General features: G+C 41.2%; 1 protein-coding gene across 3 annotated transcripts in view; it reads left to right on the top strand.

Annotated features, from left to right (window-relative positions):
* Positions 1-20054, top strand: part of MRPL1 (mitochondrial ribosomal protein L1) — a 100756-nt gene that overhangs the window by 22580 nt on the left and 58122 nt on the right. For all 3 annotated transcript variants that reach the window (XR_016212481.1, XM_089303195.1, XM_089303196.1), the window contains exons 4-6: positions 4506-4589; positions 7574-7645; positions 12979-13090. Coding sequence is in view for 2 of the 3 variants with exons in the window: in XM_089303195.1 (XP_089159321.1) it covers positions 4506-4589; positions 7574-7645; positions 12979-13090 (268 nt within the window). In the remaining variant the exon portion in view is untranslated. The remainder of the gene's footprint in view (positions 1-4505; positions 4590-7573; positions 7646-12978; positions 13091-20054) is intronic.

The raw sequence follows: 20054 nt of genomic DNA, 5'->3' as shown, positions 1-20054 counted from the left end.
AGAGACACACAGAGGAAATCATCCATCTGCTGGTTTTACTCCCCAAATGCTCACAATAGCCAGAGCTTTACCAGGCTGGAGCCAGGAGCCCAGAACTCAATTTGGCTTTCCCACATGGGTGGTAAGGACCCAGGTACTTGGACCATCACCTGCTGCCTCCCATGTTGGCATTAATAGGAAGCTGGAATCAGAAGTGGAGCTGGTACTTGGGCTCAGGCACCTCCGTATGGGTTGAAAGTATCCCAGACAGTTTCAAAACCACTGTGCCAAAACAACCATCCCCATCACCAGTTTTTGACTTTGGGCCTCTTTGCTGTTTGCTTTTGGGTTTATTACTTAGCTTCTTTAAATCTTAGTTTTTCCTGTCCCTTTATAAAGGGAGAGAAAACGATCAGTTCATTTGGTTGTAACAAAGATTAAATGAGATAGTGCACATAATGTATTTAGTACGTACTTAATGCTAGCAGTCACTATTTACTGAGCACTTTGTATCAGGCACATGCTAAATATTCTGCATTCAGTTTCACTTAATCCTGTCGTAATCTCAGAAGAGGAAGCTGAAGCACAGAAATTAGAGTAAGTTGATCAATGTTAGGAACAATTTATGCTAGATATGTTAACTTTTTTTTTTTATTATTTGAAATGCAGAGATAGAGAAGGAGAGACAGAGATCTTTCATCCCTAGTTCACTTCCCAATTGGCTGAACGGCTAGGGCCGTGCATGTGCCAGACTGAAGCCAGGAGCCCCGAGCTACTTCGGGTTTCCCATGTGGGTGCAGGGAGCCAAGCATTTGAGCCATCATGTGCTGCCTTCCCAGGTGCATTAGCAGGGAGCTGAATCAGAAATGGAGCAGCTGGATCTTGAACCAGTGCCTATATGAGATGCTGGTGTCACAGGTAGAGGCTTAACTCGCTATGCCACAACACTGGCCCCACAATTTTTATTTTATACTATAGTGTTACTGTTATTTTAAAAATTTTGTGTTCAGGATGATTATTTTCTCAGTCAATCATTAATGTAGCTCATAATGATGACTCATAGGACTGCAAGCTTCGTTTCAATGTGGAAGCCACTTGTGCACTAATGACATAGATGCCTTCCTAAGGTATTTTTTGTTCTTCATAGAGTACATCGATAAGCCCATGTTCCCCATAGGATGTTAATTATTGTGATAACATAGTGTTGAAAAGTTTGTTGAGACCATCTGTGACATGTTAATGGCAAAGGAGTGCCCAAAAGCAAAATTAAGTTGCATAGCTGATATACATGTGCTTAAGAATCTTTGTCTCTTTGTCTGAAAAGAAATCCCTAGAACACTGGCTGACATTGTGGCACAGAGGGGTAAGCCACTTCCTGAGATACAGGCATCCTACATCAACAGCAACTTGAGATTGAGCTGCTCCACTGCTTATCCAGCTCTCTGCTAATGCACTGGAATGCAGTGGAAATGGTCCAAGGTCCTGGGTTCCTGTCACCCACTCAGGAGACCCAGATAGTGTTCTGAGTGTTTTGGCCCGACCCAGCTCCAGCCACGGAGGCCATTTGCGGAATGAACCAGTTGGTGAAAGATCTCTTTCTGTCTCTCATGTTGTCTTTTTTTTTTTTTTTCTTTTTAAGGATTTTTTTTTTTTTTAATTTGAAAGGCAGAGTTATATCGAGTCAGAGGCAGAGAGAGGATAGAGGTCTTCTATCCGCTGGTTTATTCCCCAGATGGCCGCAATGGCCTAAGCTGCACCAATCCAAAGCTAGGAGGTTCTTCTGGGTCTCCCACACAGGTGCAGGGGCCCAGGGGCTTGGGTCATCTTCTACTGTTTTCCCAGGCCATAGCAGAGAGCTGGATCAGAAGTGGAGCAGCTGGGACTCGAACTGGCACGCATATGGGAAGCTGGCACTACAGGTGATGGCTTTACCTGCTATACCGTGGTGCTGGCCCCTCATGCTGTCTTTTAAATGAATGGATGAATGAATGAAAATATTTTTAAAAAATCCCTAGAAGGATATCTGTATTCAGAGTTTTCCTAAAAATGTAACTGTTAGTAAAATTGTGCAGTCTTATCTGTGGCACCATCTAAGCCCCAGACACCACTTTACACTCTGGCCCATTGCCATTGTGCACAGTAAGCTTTGGTCCTAAGCCCAGCCTGGCTTGCTAGAAGTCAGGTGACCAAATGGCCCAAACAAGTGTCAGCTCCACTCTCACCCTAATGGGATTCCTTGCTCCCACTTCCCTACCCCCTGCAAGACTACAATGGGGCCTGCTTCCCACACACAGGCTCTCTTGATACCTCTCTTCTCCACCCCCTCCCCCCTTTCACCCTCTTTTCACCCTCTCACTCCAGTCTGTCGGGTTTCCCTCACCCAACTATAAACCTTTCCTGTAACTCCAGTGTTTGGTGTGTTTTGTGGTGGCTTTCAGTAATTTTGCAGTCATCTTTATTAGGAAAATGGCACATTTTCTTTTTCTTCCAGACTTTATGGCTGCCCTAAAACTAGGGAAGGCCTAAGACTTGTTTCCTTGTGAAGTGTCTAGAGAGATCTGAGCCGCAGGTCCAGATATTTCCTTGGCCAAATGACCAAACACATTGTTCTGAGGCCCTGTTGAATCTCTGCCTGTATTAGGGTGTCTCAAATGTGTGCCATGATTAGTCTTGGGTTTTGCAATTGACTACCCAAGTTTATCCGATAGTTGTGGTGATCTACTTTGTTTTAAATAGTCCCTCTCAGAAGAGCCTTTCAGGTTTGACATTTGTGTTGGGTATTACCTGGTTGTTTAGAGCCAGTGATGGCAATTAGGAGTGACCTGTTGAATACATTACCCAGATATTGTCTCTTCAGTGTGTACAGCTGTTTTCATGCCTTTTTTTTTTTTTTTTTTTTTGACAGGCAGAGTAGACAGTGAGAGAGAGAGACAGAGAGAAAGGTCTTCCTTTTACCGTTGGTTCACCCTCCAATGGCCACTGCGGCTGGCGCACCGCGCCAATCCGAAGGCAAGAGCCAGGTGCTTCTCCTGGTCTCCCATGGGGTGCAGGGCCCAAGCACTTGGGCCATCCTCCACTGCACTCCCGGGCCATAGCAGAGAGCTGGCCTGGAAGAGGGGCAGCCGGGACAGAATCCGGTGCCCCGACTGGGACTAGAACCTGGTGTGCTGGCGCCGCAAGGCGGAGGATTAGCCTGTTGAGCTGCGGCGCCAGCTTTCATGCCTTCTTTGATGATGTCTGAAAATTATGTGTTTAAGCAAATTTAATCCAATCTAGTAAGTGTTTGTTGTCATCAAATGGATGGCATCGTGCAAGGTGCTGGGAGAGGTATAGATATGCAAATATGTATTAATATTTGGGAGACTGGTGAATAGTGTAGATCTACAAACCAAGCATGGAGCTGGGAAGACACATTTAGATTTTTTTTTAAGATTTATTCATTTATTTATTTATTTGAAAGGCAGAGTGACAGCAACAAAGAGGGACAGGGAGAGGGAGAAAGACAGACAGGGAGAGATCTTTCATCCACTGTGTCTCTCCCCAAATGGTAGCAACAGCCAGGTCTGGGCTAGACTGAAGCCAGCAGCCAGGTTTCCCATGGCCCAAGCACTTGGGTTATCAACTGCTGCTTTCCCAGCCACATTAACTGGAAGCAACCAGTGCTCTGATACAGATGCCAGCATTGCAAGTGATGGCTTAACCCACTGTGCCACAACACTGGCCTGGGGATTTAGATTTTAATTATGATTTCTTTAAGTTTCTTAAATTTTATTTTTTAAAGATTTACTTATTTATTTGAAAGGCAGAATTAGAGAGAGAAGGAGAGACAGAGAGAGAGAGAGCTTCCATCCACTGGTTTACTCCCTAAATGGCTGCAGTGGCCAGGGCTGGGTCAGCAGAAGCCAGGAGCCAGAAGCTTCCTCCAGGTCTCCCATGTGGGTGGAGGGTCCCTAGGACTTGGGCCATCCTCTGCTGCTTTCCCAGGCACATTATCAGGAAGCTGAATAGGAAGTGGAGCAGCCTGTATTTGAACTGGCACCCATATGGGATGCCATCACTGCACATGGTAGCTTAACCTGCTGTGCCACAGTGCCAGTCCCTATGATTTCTTAAAGAAGTAAGTATCTCTTATGCTTTAAATGATAATGTGAATAGTTCTGAATTAACATATGTATGGTAGAAATAAAACACTCTGGGAACAGCTCCACTTCTGATCCAGCTCTCTGCTAAGGCGCCTTGGAAAGTAGCAGCAGATGACCCAAGTGCTTGGTCCCTGCATCCATGAGGGAGATCCAGATGAAGCTCCTTGCTTTGGCCTGGCACAGTGTTGGATGTTGCAGCCATTTGAGGAGTGAACCAGCAGATGGAAGATCTTTCTCTCTCTCTCTCTTTCTAACTCTGATTTTAAATATAAATAATAAATCTTAAAAAAAAAACACTTAAAATCATGTCAGCTCTTTTTTTATAGAATGTGAAGGAGATTGAAAGATGAGCTTTTCATAATTATTTTTCTCTTGTGTATGTAGAAAAGAGTGGAGCCATTTGCGAGTGTTATTGGATTTCCATACCCATTTTCTTCAGAAATAAATAAAGTTGCTGTATTTACAGGGGTGAGTAACTTTTTCAAATATTTATGTAAATTAGTTTTTATTTATTTTTTGATAAAATTTGACATTTTATTTTTGGTAAAACTTTGAGTAAGTGGAATTGGTACATACCTGTTTTTAGTGATGGCTTTTTAAAATTTTTTATTTTAATTTTTAATTAGTTTTAACATGTTCAATATGATTTCTAGATACAATTCTAAGAACATAATGATTTCCTTCCTTCCTGTCTTCTTCCCTCCCAGTCTCTTTCCTTTTCCCTTTTTTTAGTTTTTTTTTTTTTTTTTTTTAAGATTTATTTATTTTACTTGAAAGAGTTACACAGAGAAGGAGAGGGAGGGAGAGATAGAGAGGGAGAGAGAGTGAGAGAATCTTCCTTCCACTGGTTCACTCCCCAGTTGGCCTCAACGGCCGGAGCTATACCAATCCGAAGACAGGAGCTAGGAGCCAGGAGCTTCTTCCTGGTCTCCCATGCAGGTATCCCTATCCCTCAAGGACTTGAGCCAACCTCTACTGCCCTTCCCAGGCCATAGCAGAGAGCTGGATGGGAAGTAGAGCAGCTGAGACTCAAACTGGCTTCCATATGGGATGCCGGCACTGTAGGTGGTGGCTTTACCTGCTATGCCACAGCGCTGGCCCCTTTTTTTTAGTTTTTGAGATAAGATTTAGTAAAAGCTAGGAGTTGGTACTCAATCCAGGTGTCCCCTGTTGGTGGCAGGAGCCACTCTGATATGGAATACTAGTGTTGCACATGGCAGCTTACCCTGCTGTGCCACTATGCTGGCCCCTAAAATTATGTCTGTCTGTCTGTCTTATCTATCTAGCTATCTTAATTTACTTGAAAGGCAGAGCAAGAGAGTGAACAATAGGATTATTTGAAGCCTCAGAAACTGCAACTTTTAAAAAAATCTAAGAAATCAAGAAAATCACCTATATAATAAACTGTATTAGTATAAATATAGCTTTTATTGGAATTGGTGTTGCTGTTCCACTTCCAATTTGGTTCCCTGTTAATGTTCCTGTGAAAGTGGTAGATGATGGCCCAATTGCTTGGGCCTCTGCCACCCATGTGAGAGAACAGGATGGAGTTTCAGGCTCCTGGCTTTGGCATAGGCCAGCCCCAGTGGTTTCAGCCATTTGGGAAGGGAACCAGTGGATGGATGATCTGCATTTCAAATAAATAAATGTCTTTATATATATATATATATATATATATATATACACACACTCACCCACACACACATATATATACACACATACATATATGTAGCTCTTCTCATTCTTTTTGTATTATGAATTTGTATTTAATGTTTATGAATTTTGCTTTGTGTTTTGATTCTTCTCTAAAGTGCAAACTGTGGCATTGTTAAGAATTTTTCTTGGGCCTGCATAGTGGGTTAAGCTGCTGTCTGCAGCACTGGCATCTCGGATGGGTGCCGCTTGTGTCCCGGCTGCTCCACTTACTATCCAGCTCCCTGTAAATGCACCTGGGAAACAGCAAAGAATGACCCAAGTACTTGGGCCCTGGCACCCATGTGGGAGACCCAGATAAAGTTCCTGACTCCTGGCTTCGTTCTGGCCCAGCCCTGGCCCTTGTAGTCATTTGGGGAGTGAAACAACAGATGGAAGATACTCTACCTTTTCCTCTTGATAACTCTGCTTTTCAAATACATAAATAAATCTTTAAAAAAGAAAAAAGATTTTTTATCTTACTCTAGATGAAGAAACTACTTTCCTAGAAAAGCTGGAAATGTAATTGTTGGAATTCCATGAAACTTTAGTAATCAGGGAGTGAAACATTTTCATGGTAAAATCAAGTGGTATAAATGGAACATAGAGAAAGAAAATAATATTGTTTAGTTGTCTTTTGAATTTTTCAGACACCTGGCTAAATAATATTTCTTTGATTTATTAAGTTAAAAAAATTTCCTCTTCCATATTTGGTAAAATACCTGGATGTAAGTTAGCAAAAGAAAGCATATTTTAATCCTGTACTTTTTTTTTTTTAAGATTTATTTTTTATTTAACAGTCAGAATTACACAGCGAGAGAAGGAGAGGTGGAGAGAGAGAGAGAGAGGTCTTCCATCTGCCAGTTCATACCTCAGTTGGCTGTAAGGGCTGGAGTTGCACCGATTCGCAGCAGGGAGCCAAGAGCCCCCTCTGGGTCTCCCACGTGGGTGCAGGGGCCCAAGGACTTGGTCCATCCTTCACTGCTTTTCCCGGCCATAGCAGAGAGCTGGATCAGAAGTGGAGCAGCTGGGACCCGAACCAATGCCCACATGGGATGCCAGCGTCACAGGTGGTGGCTCCAGCCGCCACACCACAGCACTGGCCCCAATCCTTTACTTTTTTTAAAAAATATTTATTTATTTTATTTGAAAGTCAGAGTTACACAGAGAGAGGAAGAGACAGACAGAGAAAGATAGAGAGGTATTCCATCCACTGGTCCACTCCCCAAATGGCCACAACAGCCAGGACTGGGCCAGGCTGAAGCCAGGAGTCAAGAGCTTCTTCTGTATCCCTCACATGTGTGGAAAAAAGTGGCCTAAACCCTTGGGCCATCCTCTGTCGCTTTCCCAGGGGCATTGGCAAGGGAGCTTGATCAGAAGTAGAGCAGCCCACACTCAAACCGGTACTTACTTGTGATGCCAGCGTTGCAGGTGGCGGTTTTACCCACTGTGCCACAATACCAGCCCCAATCCCTTACCTTTGTTATGCAGTGTGTTGATAGCGCTAGACACTTAGATTGAGCCAGGTTCTTAATATGCCAGTGTGCTATATTTTCTCATTTATTACTCATGAAACTCCTACTTGTTCTGAATGTAAAGCTCTGATGCATTTAATTAAAGATGCATACATTGGTGCATTTTCAATTGAAAAAAAACTCCACAAATTTCATTTTGAACAGTGATACTATTTCTGAATACGTGAAAGTATACTGAATTTGTTTAAAATTAAATATTGATGTTCAAATCTTGTGTTTTGGTAGAATCCATCAGAGATTAAAATAGCAGAAGAGAATGGAGCTGCATTTGCAGGAGGAACTGATCTGGTTCAAAAGGTATAGTGCTGTTTCCATGTTCATTAGTCATAAAGATTGCTTTGTTATCTTTACCATCCGATGGTTTATTACATGTTGTTCATGATGACTAGGTTCAGACCTTTTGATAAATGGATGATAAGGAATAAGTTTCCTACTTTTTTCAATTTTAAAAGCAAGCTAAGAAAAAACTATCCAGGCAAATCTGGTATTGATTATGCTTGATTTATAGTACGATTTTTTGAGGGGGAGGGTGTTTGCTTCCTTGTTGTCCATAGAATTTTGTGAGTGTACTGGAAAGGGCAATAAGACTCTGGTTTTGAATTTGAAATTTAAAGTGAAATCCCAGAGGTAGCTCATGTGGATATCTCTACTCATGTCCTAAAGATCAAATATTTGCTTTGTTTTCTGGGAGTGAAAGTGTAAGTCAGTAGATCACAAAGAAGAGTATTTGACTTCTATAATACGGTACTTTTGTTTCCTCTTAACTTTTACTTCCCAGAGTGGCATTGGCTCGGCACGGTGGTGACAAATTATGAAGCTTGCCTTTGGATACTAGCAAAGAGCTTATAGCCTGTTTGAAAACAAGAGTTACACTTTTTTTCTGAAGTAGAAAAAAGAGGCATGGAGTTATTTCTGAAAATACAAAAAAATTGTCATTAACATGCTCTAAAAGCTCCTCTTCTAAATATAATCATTTCAATTACAGAATTTGTTTTCTGGGGACAGTTATAGGAAAAAGTTAACTTGACGATTTATCATTTGACCCATTTCCAGTTATTTATCTGGGGAAGTTTTTACTGGGCCTGTTCTATGCAATATATAACAATACTTCTATCTTGTATTTTTGTTTCCCACTCAGATAGTACTCTGAGTTTGGTGATTCTGGCTTTTTTATTTGTTGTATTTTAAAGATTTATTTATTTATTTGAAAGGAAGAGTTACAGAGAGATGGGGGAGACAGAGAGAGAGAGAGAGAGAGAAAAAAAGAATTATCTTCCATCTGTTGGTTCACTCCCTAAATGCTGCAGTGGCTAGACCTGGGCTGGTATGAAGCCAGGAGCCAGGAACTTCCTGTGGGTCTCCCACCTGGGTGTAAGGGTCCAAGCACTTGGGCTATCTTGCACTGCTTTCCCAGGTGACTTAGCAGGGAGCTGGATGGGAAGAGAAATAGCTGGATCTCAAACTGGTGTCCATATGGGATGCTGGCATCATTACTTTCTCCAGCACAGTGCTGGCCTGAGCTACTATACTTTTTTTTTTTTTTAAAGATTTATTCATTTGAAAGTCAGAGTTACACAGAGAGAGGAGAGGCAAAGAGAGAGTCTGCTGGTTCACTCCCCAGTTGGCCACAATGGTCAAAGTTTGCCTATTCAAAGTCAGGAGCCAGGAGCTTCTTCCCAGTCTCCCATGTGGGTACAAGGGCCCAAGGCCTTGGGCCATCTTCTACTGCTTTCCCAGGCCATAGCAGAGAGCTGGATCGGAAGTGGAGCAGCCGAGACTCAAACTGGCGCCCATATGGGATGTCGGCACCGTCTTACCTGCTACACAACAGCGCCGGTCCTGATACTATATTTTAATACAGATTTCTGGCCAAAGTCAAAGATGCTTGATTCTTTCTCATGTATCATTAGTTTAATTTTTTAAAAAAAATATTTATTTATTTGAAAAGCATAATTATTTGTTGAGAGGGAAAGGCAGAGAGAGAGAGAGAGAGAGAGCGCGAGCGCGAGCGAGAGCTCTTCTGTCCCCTGGTTTACTCCCCAAATGGCTAAGCTGGACCAGGTTGAAGCCAGGAACCTTGAACTCCATTCAGGTCTCCCATGTAGGTGGCTGGGGCCCAAGTACTTGACCCATCCTCTGCTGCTTTCCCAGATGCATTAACAAGGAACTCAATCGGAAGTAGAGCAGCCAGGATTGAACAGGCTCTCATAAGGGATGCCAGTGTTGCAGGTAGCAGCTTAACCTGCTGTACTACATGGCTGGCCCTATTTTTAATTTTTAATAAATCTACCAGAATTTGTTTAATTATTAAAAATAACCAGACCTTGGCTGGTGCCGTGGCTCAATAGGCTAATCCTCTGCCTGCGGCGCCGGCACCCCAGGTTCTTGTCCCGGTTGGGGCGCCGGATTCTGTCCCGGTTGCCCCTCTCCCAGTTCAACTCTCTGCTGTGGCCCGAGAGTGCAGTGGAGGATGGCCCAAGTCCTTGGGCCCTGCACCCGCATGGGAAACCAGGAGGAAGCACCTGGCTCCAGGCTTTGGATCAGCACGGTGCCATTGGGGGGTGAACCAACGGAAAAGGAAGACTTTTCTCTCTGTCTCTCTCTCTCTCACTGTCCACTCTGCCTGTCAAAAAAAATAATAATAAATTAAAAAAAATAACCAGGCCAAATATTCTTGGAAGTTTGAGAGTATACCATGGTCTTTGGAGTCAACTATTTTTTTTTTTTAATAAGGGATTTACAACAGTACATTGTACAACAATTTTTCTTTTTTTTTTTTTTTTAATTTATTTATTTGAGAAGCAGAGTTACAGACAATGAGAGGGGGAGACAGAGAGAAAGGTCTTCCATCTGCTGGTTTGCTCCCCAAATGACTGCAAAGGCCAGAGCTGGGCCGATCCAAAGTTAGGAGCCTGGAGCTTCTCTGGGTTTCCTACATGGGTGCAGGGGCTCAGGCGCTTGGGCTATCTTCCACTGCTTTCCCAGTCCATAGCAGAGAGCTAGATCAGAAGAGGAGCAGCCTGGACTAGAACCGGCACCCATATGGGATGCCGGCACTGCAGGTAGAAGATTAACCTGTTCCACAGCGCAGGCCCAAGTCAACTGCTCTTACACAATTTGTATACTGCCTTCTGTCTATTCCTTCGGTGAGCACTTGAAGGTCCTGTAGAATTGTCATTGCTACTCCCATCCTCAAAGGTAAAGAAATTCCTGCTCATGAAAGAAATGGTAACATAGCTAAAAGCATTATGTACTCTTAAGTAAATTGAGCATATTTGAGAAAGTAACCCAAGTAAGCCAAGTATATATTGAACATTTTTGATATATAAAATATAACAAGGGGCAGGTGTTTGGCCTGGCGGTTAAGATGCCTGTGTCTCACATTGGAATGCCTGGGTTTGATAACCTGGCTTCAACTTGTGCTGCCAGTTCTAGCTTCCTGCCAGTGCAGACCATGGGAGGCAGGGATGATGGCTCAAGTAAATGGGTTCCTACCACCCATGTGAGAGACTTGCATTACCTTCCTGACCCTTGTGGGTGTTTGGGGAGTGAACCAGCAAATGGAAGCTTTGTCTGCCTGTATCTCTCTGCCACTCAGTTAATTAAAAAAGCAAAACAAAATAGGTACAGAATTTCTCTTTAGGGGCGCCAGTGGTGATCTATTATTAAGGGAAACCATCACTTGTATAAAGTATCAGAACCAATATATTCTTGCAGCTTACTTTATGATATCTTTTGAAGCTTGTCTGTTTCAGTTTCAGTTTCAGAAAATATTCCAGTTATATAGTAAATTCAGTATAATTTTGCACATGTTATCATGGCTGCATTTTTAAATGTTTGTTATTTTCGTTGACTTATGTAAAATATAAAGTAGGATAAGTATAACAACCTTTAGTCATTTCTAAGAAGATTTTTATTAAATTCATTTTACTTATTTTTGAAATATCACAGATATCCTTAGTTCAGAGAAAATTTGAAGTAATTTATGTCTTTACTTTTCCCTTAGAGTATGGGTTTCACCCACAGTTTTGTATTATTCTAAAATATGATCTTTTTATTATTATTACTACTATTACTTTCATTTGAATGGCAGAGAGACGCACCAAGAAACAGAGACAGAGATATTACATCTGCTTGTTCAGTCCCTAAATACACCTGGAACTGGGCCAGGCCAGATCCAAGAGCTGGGAACTCTATCTGGGTCTCCTCTTTGGGGGGCAGGAACCCAAGTATTTGAACCATCACTGCTGCTTCCCAGGGTATGCATTAGCAGGAAGCTGGAATTGGAAGTGGAGCTGAGACTTGAACCCAGGCACTCTGATCTGGAATACGGTGGTGGAAGTGGCATCGTAACTGCTGTGTCAAACACACCCCAAGATTTTAAGATGAATCATAGTAGCACTTTCAAGCATAATTTTAAATTTAATTTAAAGGAACATTGAATTAGTATTGAATGATCTTAGAGTAGAAATCTCACATACAGTTTATTAACTCATGAGATGAGAGCCCTGGTTTTGGAACCACAGCATTTGTCATTGAATTCTGCATTTGCCTCATAGGCGTGCACAGACTGACTTGTCATCCCTGAGCCCCGAATTTCGAGTTTCCTTGTCTGGAATGTGGGCTCACTATTAGTACCTGCCTTGTATGGTTGTTATGAAGAACATATGAAATCTTTAGCAGAATGCTTGCCACATGAAAAGTGCCCATTTATTGTAAGTTGTTATTATTAAGAAAAGCACACTGTGTTACTAAGGAGTAAGGAATTTGTGAAAAGAAAAAATAGTAACAGCGAGATAAAATTCCAGAGTCATTGCTTAATTTTGCTAAAGTTTTTAGGGTTCACATCAAGGCTATGAATGGAATATTTGTGTAAGCTTTATGCAAAAAGATTCTTTAGTGAAATATTTGTTGCCCAGGCAGTATTGTTTTAAAAATTTGCTTAATTATATAATCAACTAAATTTTTAAGTGACATATATTATCAAAGTATAATAGCAATTTTCATTACTTGCCTGAATTAATAAAGAAGTCTTTTAAATATTGCGTATTAATTCCTTTGCTCTGAGAATGCGAATAGATTATGAACAATAAACTGTAAGTGAACTTAATCTGTGAACACTCTCCTCTTATTTTTAGTTACTGGCGACAAAGAGAATTTTAGTTTCACTTCTTTGTGAAAATAATTATAGATTTAGTTCTCTTGATGCTCTAAATTTAGGAAGTGAGTCTGGCAGCTATTGTTATTAGTTTTACATGTGACCTTTTGCAAAAAATTTAGCTTGTTTCTTCATTTTTTAAAGGACATATGAATTCAACTCTTTGAGATTGGATGAGCCTTGTCCTCATCAGTGCTCTGTTCTAATTTGTAATGCTTTTGTCTAACACAGCCCCATGGAAGAATTAAGATCAGTAAATATTAAAAAATTAGAGATGTGGCTATTTTTAAAAGAAAATGCTTTGCTTCTGATGGTTCTTTTAACTGGTAAATATGATTCCCCGTGTTTGAAGAAAACAACTGTGCTTAATATCTTTTTTCTGAATCATAAGGGAAATTATTGTGTCTTATTTTCAGAACAATAAAGCTTTGCATATAATCTAAAGCTATCTTCTTTGGTTTTTGACTTTCAGATTTTGGATGATGAAATTCAGGTAGACTTTTATATAGCTGTTCCAGAAATGATGCCTGAACTTAATCCATTAAGGAAGAAACTGAAAAAAAGATTTCCAAAACTTACTCGGAGTAAGCAAAAATTCTTTGAATTATTTCAATATAGTGTAAACAACTTAGCAATTTTGTTCAGTTAGAAAACAAAGGTGATGCATAGATGTAGAATAAATAATACATACTGGTTAAGTGTTGTACTGCACAAAAATCAATGTGGATTTGATTATTTTTCCATTGGCATAAATATTGATAATCTAATGTTATTTGCAAAATTATTTTATGATTTTATTATAAAATATTTTATATATATTTTACATTATAAAAGTTATTTTCTGATACCGGATCTTTAAACTTGGGTCATAGACTAGCTGAAAATAAATGAAATGTATGGTCTACTAGGTATGTGACTATCATGTTATTTAATAAGCTTTTATATCTCTTAACAATGTAATGTGTATGCTCATTTATTTTAGCATATCTATGATTTCTGACTGTGTATGTCACTCTGCAGGTGTTGTCCTTTAATGGATTCTCCCCTTATAGGTATGTTTCCCTTAAGAAATTTAGTAAGAGTAGTAACGTCATTACTCAAAGAGCCATGTTTAAAGTAAGCAGTATTATATAATCAAGTCACAAGCTACTGTGGTTGTTCAGTAGTGGGGAAGTAGAGAAGGAGGTGATTTTTAAACTGAATTCTGAATAGCTGGATGAAAAGGTACAGTGGGAATATTAATTTAAGTAGAAGGGCAATGAAGTAAATCAGAAATGATGGGTCAGGTCCAAGAAATACCAATTATTTTCATTTGGCTATAGGAATGATGCCCCATTGAAATAGAGGAGAATTATGGGAAATGAGATTGGAAAGGCAGACTGGTTCCCTATTGAAGGACCTTGAATGATGGACTAATGAGGGTGGACTTTTATTTTGTGTTTAGTACAAATTCTTAGATGTTTTTGAGGTGAGCAATGACACGGTCTGTTCTATAGAGCTTTAATCTGGCTAGAGTTTCTAAGGTGCATTGGTATGATTCAAAACCAAGGACATGGAGATATACCAGAGTGCAATTGGAGTAGACTAACGGGGTAGTGTTTGGACTGAGGACATCTTAATGAGGCTGGAGTGAAGAGGACAGATATCAAAGATTTTAGGATTTCGTGACTAAGTAGTTAGGAATGGACAGGTTGAAAAGGAGAAAGGGAGGAGTCAAACAATGCTGAAAATATTAAGCCAAGGGACTCCTAAAAAGTGATACCATTAACAGAAACAGGGAGTACATGCAGCTTGCATTGTGCTGCAGGTGAAGCCACCATCCACAATGCCAGCATCCCACATGAGTGTCAGTTTGAGTCCTGGCTGCTTCACTTCCAATCCAGCTCCCTGCTAATGCACACGGGAAGGCAGCAGAAGATGGGCCAAGTGTTTGGGCCCTGCACCCACGTGGAAAACCCAGGTAGAGTATTTGGTCTCTAGTTTTAACCTAGGCCAGCCTGGCTGTTGTTGCCATTTGGCAAGTATACCAGTGGATGGAAGATCTTTCTCCCTCTCTCCCTCTCTCCTCTGTCTCCCTTTGCCCCTCTACCCTCCCTACCCGTCTCCCAACTCTGCCTTTCAAATAAATAAATCTTTTTTTGAAAACACTAATAATACCTATCTACATGAGGTATTCAGTATGACCTAACAGAAACTGTGGCTGCAGATGAACTTCTTTTTTCTCACAACTGTATTCCCTTTTTCTTTTTTAAAAAAATTATTTTATTTACTTGAAAAGCAGAGTTATGGAAAGAGAGGTAGAAATACAGAGAGAGATTTTCTATCTACTGGTCTTATTTCCCAAATGGCCACAACAGCAAGTGCTGGGGGCCAAGCTGAAGGTAGGAGCCAGGTTCTCCATCTGGGTCTCCCATGTGGGTGACCAGGGCGAAGCACTTGGGCCATCTTCCACTGCCTTTCCAGGAGCATTAGCAGAGAGCTAGATCAAAAGTATAAGAGCTAGGACTTGAACCCAAGGATGCCAGCGTCTCAGATGGTTGCTTAACCTGCTGTGCCACATCACTGGCCCTGATAGGTGTTATTTAAAATAAGTTTTATTGTGTAAACTTAACATTTGTGGGACTGTCATTGTGTTATAGCATGTAAAGCCACTACTTGCAACACTGGCATCCAACATGGGCACTAGTTTATGTTTTACCTGCTCCAATTCCAATCTAGTTTCCTGCAAATGGCCTGGGAAAGGAGCAGGAATGACTCAAGTGCTTTGGCTTCTGCCACCCATGTAGGAAACCTGGATAAAGCGCCTGGCTTTGGTCTGGCCCAGTGTTGTTTATTGCAGCCATCTGAGAAGTAAAGCAGTAGATGGAAGATCTCTCTTCTTATGTCTCCCTCTCTCTCTATAACTCTGACTTTCATAGTAAATAGATCTTTTTTTTCTGAGATTTATTTATTTATTTGAAAGTCAGAGTTACAGAGAGGGAGAGACAGAGAGATCTTCCACTCACTAGCTCACTCCCCAGATGGCTGCAATGGCCAGGCCTGGGCCAAGCTGAAGCTAGGTGCCAGGTTATTCTTTCTGATCTTCCGCATGGATGCAGGGCCCAAGTACATGGACCATTTTCCCCTGCCTTCCCATTAGCAGGGAGCTGGATTGGAAATGGAGCAGCCAGGACATGAGCTAGCACCCATATGGGATGCTCGTTTTGCAGGTGGCAGTTTTACCCACTGTGTCACAATGCTGGCCCCAGGAAATAAATCTTAAAAGGGGGGGGGGGCAGCACTGTGGCATAGCTGGTAAAGTCACTGCTTGCAATGCCAGCATCCCCTGTAGAGGCCGGCTCAAGTTCCAGCTGCTCCACTTCCCATCCAGCTCTCTGCTAATGCGCCTGAGGAAAAAGCAGAGGATGGCCCAAATACTTGGGCCCCTGTACCCTTGTGGGAGACCCAGAAGTTCCTGGCCCCTGGGTTTGGACTGGCCCAGCTCCTGCCATTGTGGCCATTTGGGGAGTGAAGCAGTAGATGGAAGATCTTTCCTTGTGTCTTTCTCTGTCTCTCTCTAGCTCTGCCTTTCATGTAAATAAATAAATCTTAAAAAAAAAAAAAAAGTTTTAAGGGGCTGGCGCTGTGGCTCAGTGGGTTAAAACCTTGGCCTGCAGCACTGGCTTCCCACATATGGGCACTAGTTCAAGTCCTGGCTGCTCCACTTTCAATCTGGCTCCCTGCTAATGTGCCTGGGAAAGCAGTAGAAGATGGCCTAGGTCCTTGAGCTTCTGTACCGACATGGGAGACCTGGAGTAAACTCCTGGCTCCTGGCTTCAGATCAGCTTAACTCTGGCCATTGCCGCCATTTGGGGAGTGAACCAGCAGATAGAAGCACACGCGCTCTCTCTCTCTCTCTCTCTCTCTGCCTCTCTCTACCTGTCTCTGTAACTCTTTCAAATAAATAAAATAAATCTTAAATAAAGTAGTTTTTCTTAAATGTATTTATTTATTTGGAAGTCAGAGTTACAGAGAGAAGGAGAGGCAGAGAGAGAGAGAGAGAGAGAGAGAGAGATCTTCCATCCGCTGGTTCACTCTCAACTGTCCACAGCAGCCGGAGCTGCGCCGATCTGAAACCAGGAGCCAGGAGCTTCTTCCTGGTCTCCCACGTGGGTTCAGGGGCCCAAGGACTTGGGCCATCTTCAACTGCTTTCTCAGGCCATAGCAGAGAGCTGGATCAGAAGTGGAACAGCTGGGTCTTGAACCAGCGCCCATGTGGGATGCCAGCACTGCAGGCGGTGGCTTTACCCTCTACACTGCAGCGCTGGCCCCCAAGAGAGTAGTTTTAAAATTGTTTTAGTAGATTTGTTTTCAAATTTCAACCTTAGTTGAATTAAAAAATCCTGCCAAAATTCTTCATACATATTAGCTACTGTTAACTTGCCTGAATTCTAGATCATGATATAAAACTTAAGCAAATGCAAATGGACTCTCCAGTTATTTTGTTGTACTAGTGTTTTGTTAAATTTTTTATAGCCTCCATTTAATTACATATCCTTGTTAGATTTTGGCCTTTGGTTTGGTTAGGAATTTTCATGACAGTAGTGTTTGTTGTCATGGAATCAGGCCTACATTCTTTGTGAAGACCAGCAACTGAACATGATTTAAGAAGTTAAACCAAACTGTAATTGAATTTGATAAAAATATTATACTTCTTTGGTTTCTAGTTTAATTCATCCTCAAGTCAGAGCAAAACAGTGCTACATATAGTCAATTAAAACTGAAAATGGATGAATAATAGATCTCATGCAGCAGACTTCCTGCTTTGCATGGTGAACTGGTTTTCTCTGATGTTAATTTTAGTCAACTTTATAATGATTTTACTCTGTATAACCATTTTAGTTTCTTTTTCTTTATCTTTGATGTTTCTAAATTATTGTTGTCGTAGCAAAATTTGGGACTATTGTTTTTTAGTTTGAAAGGTTTTCAAATAACATTCTTTATTCATAATAACAAAAATTTCCTGTTAAAATGTTTAGTAGGCTGTATTTCTACTTTCATAATGAATCATACGTTCCATATGCTGTGGTCAAGAACCTAAAGAATGTTTTTCAACCCACTATTTTTCAACCCACTATTTGGTTAACAAGGCACCTTAAAAAATACAGACTGGGGGCTGGTGCTGTGGTGTAGTGAGTAAAACCACCTCCTGCAGTGCTAGCAGCATCCTGAATGGGTGCTGATTTTGAGTCCCAGTTGCTGAACTTCCGATCAGCTTTTCGCTATGGCCTGGGAAAGCTGTGGAGGAAGGCCAAATTTGGGCCTCTGCGCTGCATGGGAGACCTGGAAGAGGCTCCTGGCTCCTGGCTTCAGATCGGTCCAGCTCCGGCTGCTGTGGCCATTCGGGGAATGAACCAGTAGATAGAAGATTTCTCTTTCTTCTCTTTGCCTCTGTAACTCTGCCTTTCAAATACATAAACAAATCCTAAAAAAAAAAAAAAAAAAATACAGACTGGTCTTTCCCCTTTTCTAACATTTTTACCCTACAAGATCTGTTTAACAGCACTGGCAAAAACATGTGTATTCTTGAAACATGCAGACAAACGATTAACCTGTCAAAAATGTTAAAACAGAACACCAGATGTTCATTAGAACAAATGAAGTTTGTATTATGCATTTTCAGAGCTTATTCAGATTCCTGTTTAGGAACATTTGATTCCCCTTAAATCCAACAAGAGACTTTAGGGTAAAATAGGAATTATGCTTTGAGCAAGTGTCTGAAATTAGAAAACAAACAAGCCCCTGCAGCTGAGCTCATTACTTTCCCATTTTGTCTCTGTTTTACTAATGGGAATGGGTGGTAACCGTCTTGGCAGGATTGTATATGCACAATCTGCAGCATGTTTAATGCTGTGATTTTATTCATTATATTTTAATTCTTACATAACCGTAGGCAAGATGTATTTTTTCCAAATGCCTGTTTGAATTGTTTTCTCAGTATTTCATTTTTATTTCATTAGCGAAAACATTTTAAAATTTCTTTTTAGAACTTTTGAAGAAATTTGATTTTGTGTATCACTGCGTTCCCCAGTATGAATGCCGTCTTTAATTCTTTTGTTTATAATATAGATTTATTGATTTAATTTTTTAATTTCTAAGCTTATTATTTAGCATTTACTAAACCAAAAATACTAATATGAAGAATGTCTTGACTTAATGGAATTAATTTTCCATTATGCGTGCTAACCCCATGATATATACTATAGCATATATGGAAACTGTTGAGTTCTTTTAAATTGTCCTAAGTTATTGGCTGTTAGAGGGAAAAAGACATGACTAGTAAATTAGTTTCACTAACATGTGGTCCTCTTGCTGTGTAGCTCTTAGAATTAAACACTTGTTGTCTAGTAGAATCTTTTTTTTTTAAAGATTTATTTATTTAAAAATCAGAGTTAAATAGAGAAGAGAGTCAGAGAGAGAGAGAGAGAGGTCTTCCATTCACTGGTTCACTCACCAGTTGGCCGCAATGGCTGGAGCTGTGCCTATCTGAAGCTAGGAGCCAGGAGCTTCTTCTGGGTCTGCCACGCGGGTGCAGAGGCCCAAGGACTTGGGCCATCTTCTACTGCTTTCCCAGGCCATAGCAGAGAGCTGGATTGGAAATGGAGCAGCCGGGACTTGAACTGGCTCCCATATTGGATGCCGGCACTGCAGGCGACAGCTTTACGTGCTACGCCACAGTGCAGGCCTCTAGTTGAATCTTGTCTAAAGGATATTCACATCTGAGTAGGATACTACTTTCTGTATAGAAGTTTTCCTGTCATACTGGAGACTCCAGGAATATTAAGATTATTGAGGTTTAATGTAAAGTATTTTAAAGTCTCAGAATAACACGTACCTCACAGTATTGCTTGTATTATTGAAATAATCAGAACTCTTTGGTTATACAAGTAAATATACTGAAACACAATTTTTGTAGGGTAATCAGCTTGAAAGTTCCCTAAAATTTCCTCCCTATGTATTATTTTACTCTTTTTTAATTTTTCAAAGATTTATGTATTTATTTGAAAGTCTGAGTTACACAGAGAAGGAGAGGCACAGAGAGAGAGAGGTCTTCCATCCACTGGTTCACTCCCCAGTTGACCGCAATGGCTGGAGCTGGGCCTATCCGCAGCCAGGAGCCAGGAGCTTCTTCTGGGTCTCCCATTTGGATGCAGAGGCCCAAGGACTTGGGCCAATTTCTACTTCTTTCCCAGGTCATAGCAGAGATCTGGATCAGAAGTGGAACAGCTGATTGGAACCAGCACCTATATGGAATGCGGGCACTGCAGGTGGTGGCTTTACCTGCTATGTACGCCACAGCGCAGGCCCCATGTATTAGTTTAAAAGCTATTCGTGTGTGAAAGACTCCGTCCATGATTATGTACTGTTGTAATCGCTGTGGGTGGATTATGGGTATAATACAGCTGGTTCTGTTTCTGCCATTACCTCACATACAATTTCTCAGGTCTTTGGATTCATTGTCCCATCTGTTTGAAGTGCTCTTTGCTTTTTTGCTTTACTAGCTTTCTT

This window comes from Oryctolagus cuniculus, chromosome 8 (genome assembly GCF_051225735.1).
Source record: "Oryctolagus cuniculus isolate XC-2025 breed Fujian yellow rabbit chromosome 8, ASM5122573v1, whole genome shotgun sequence".
NCBI classification, from domain to species: Eukaryota; Metazoa; Chordata; class Mammalia; order Lagomorpha; family Leporidae; genus Oryctolagus; species Oryctolagus cuniculus.
This window is presented reverse-complemented; position numbering and strand designations above follow the sequence as displayed.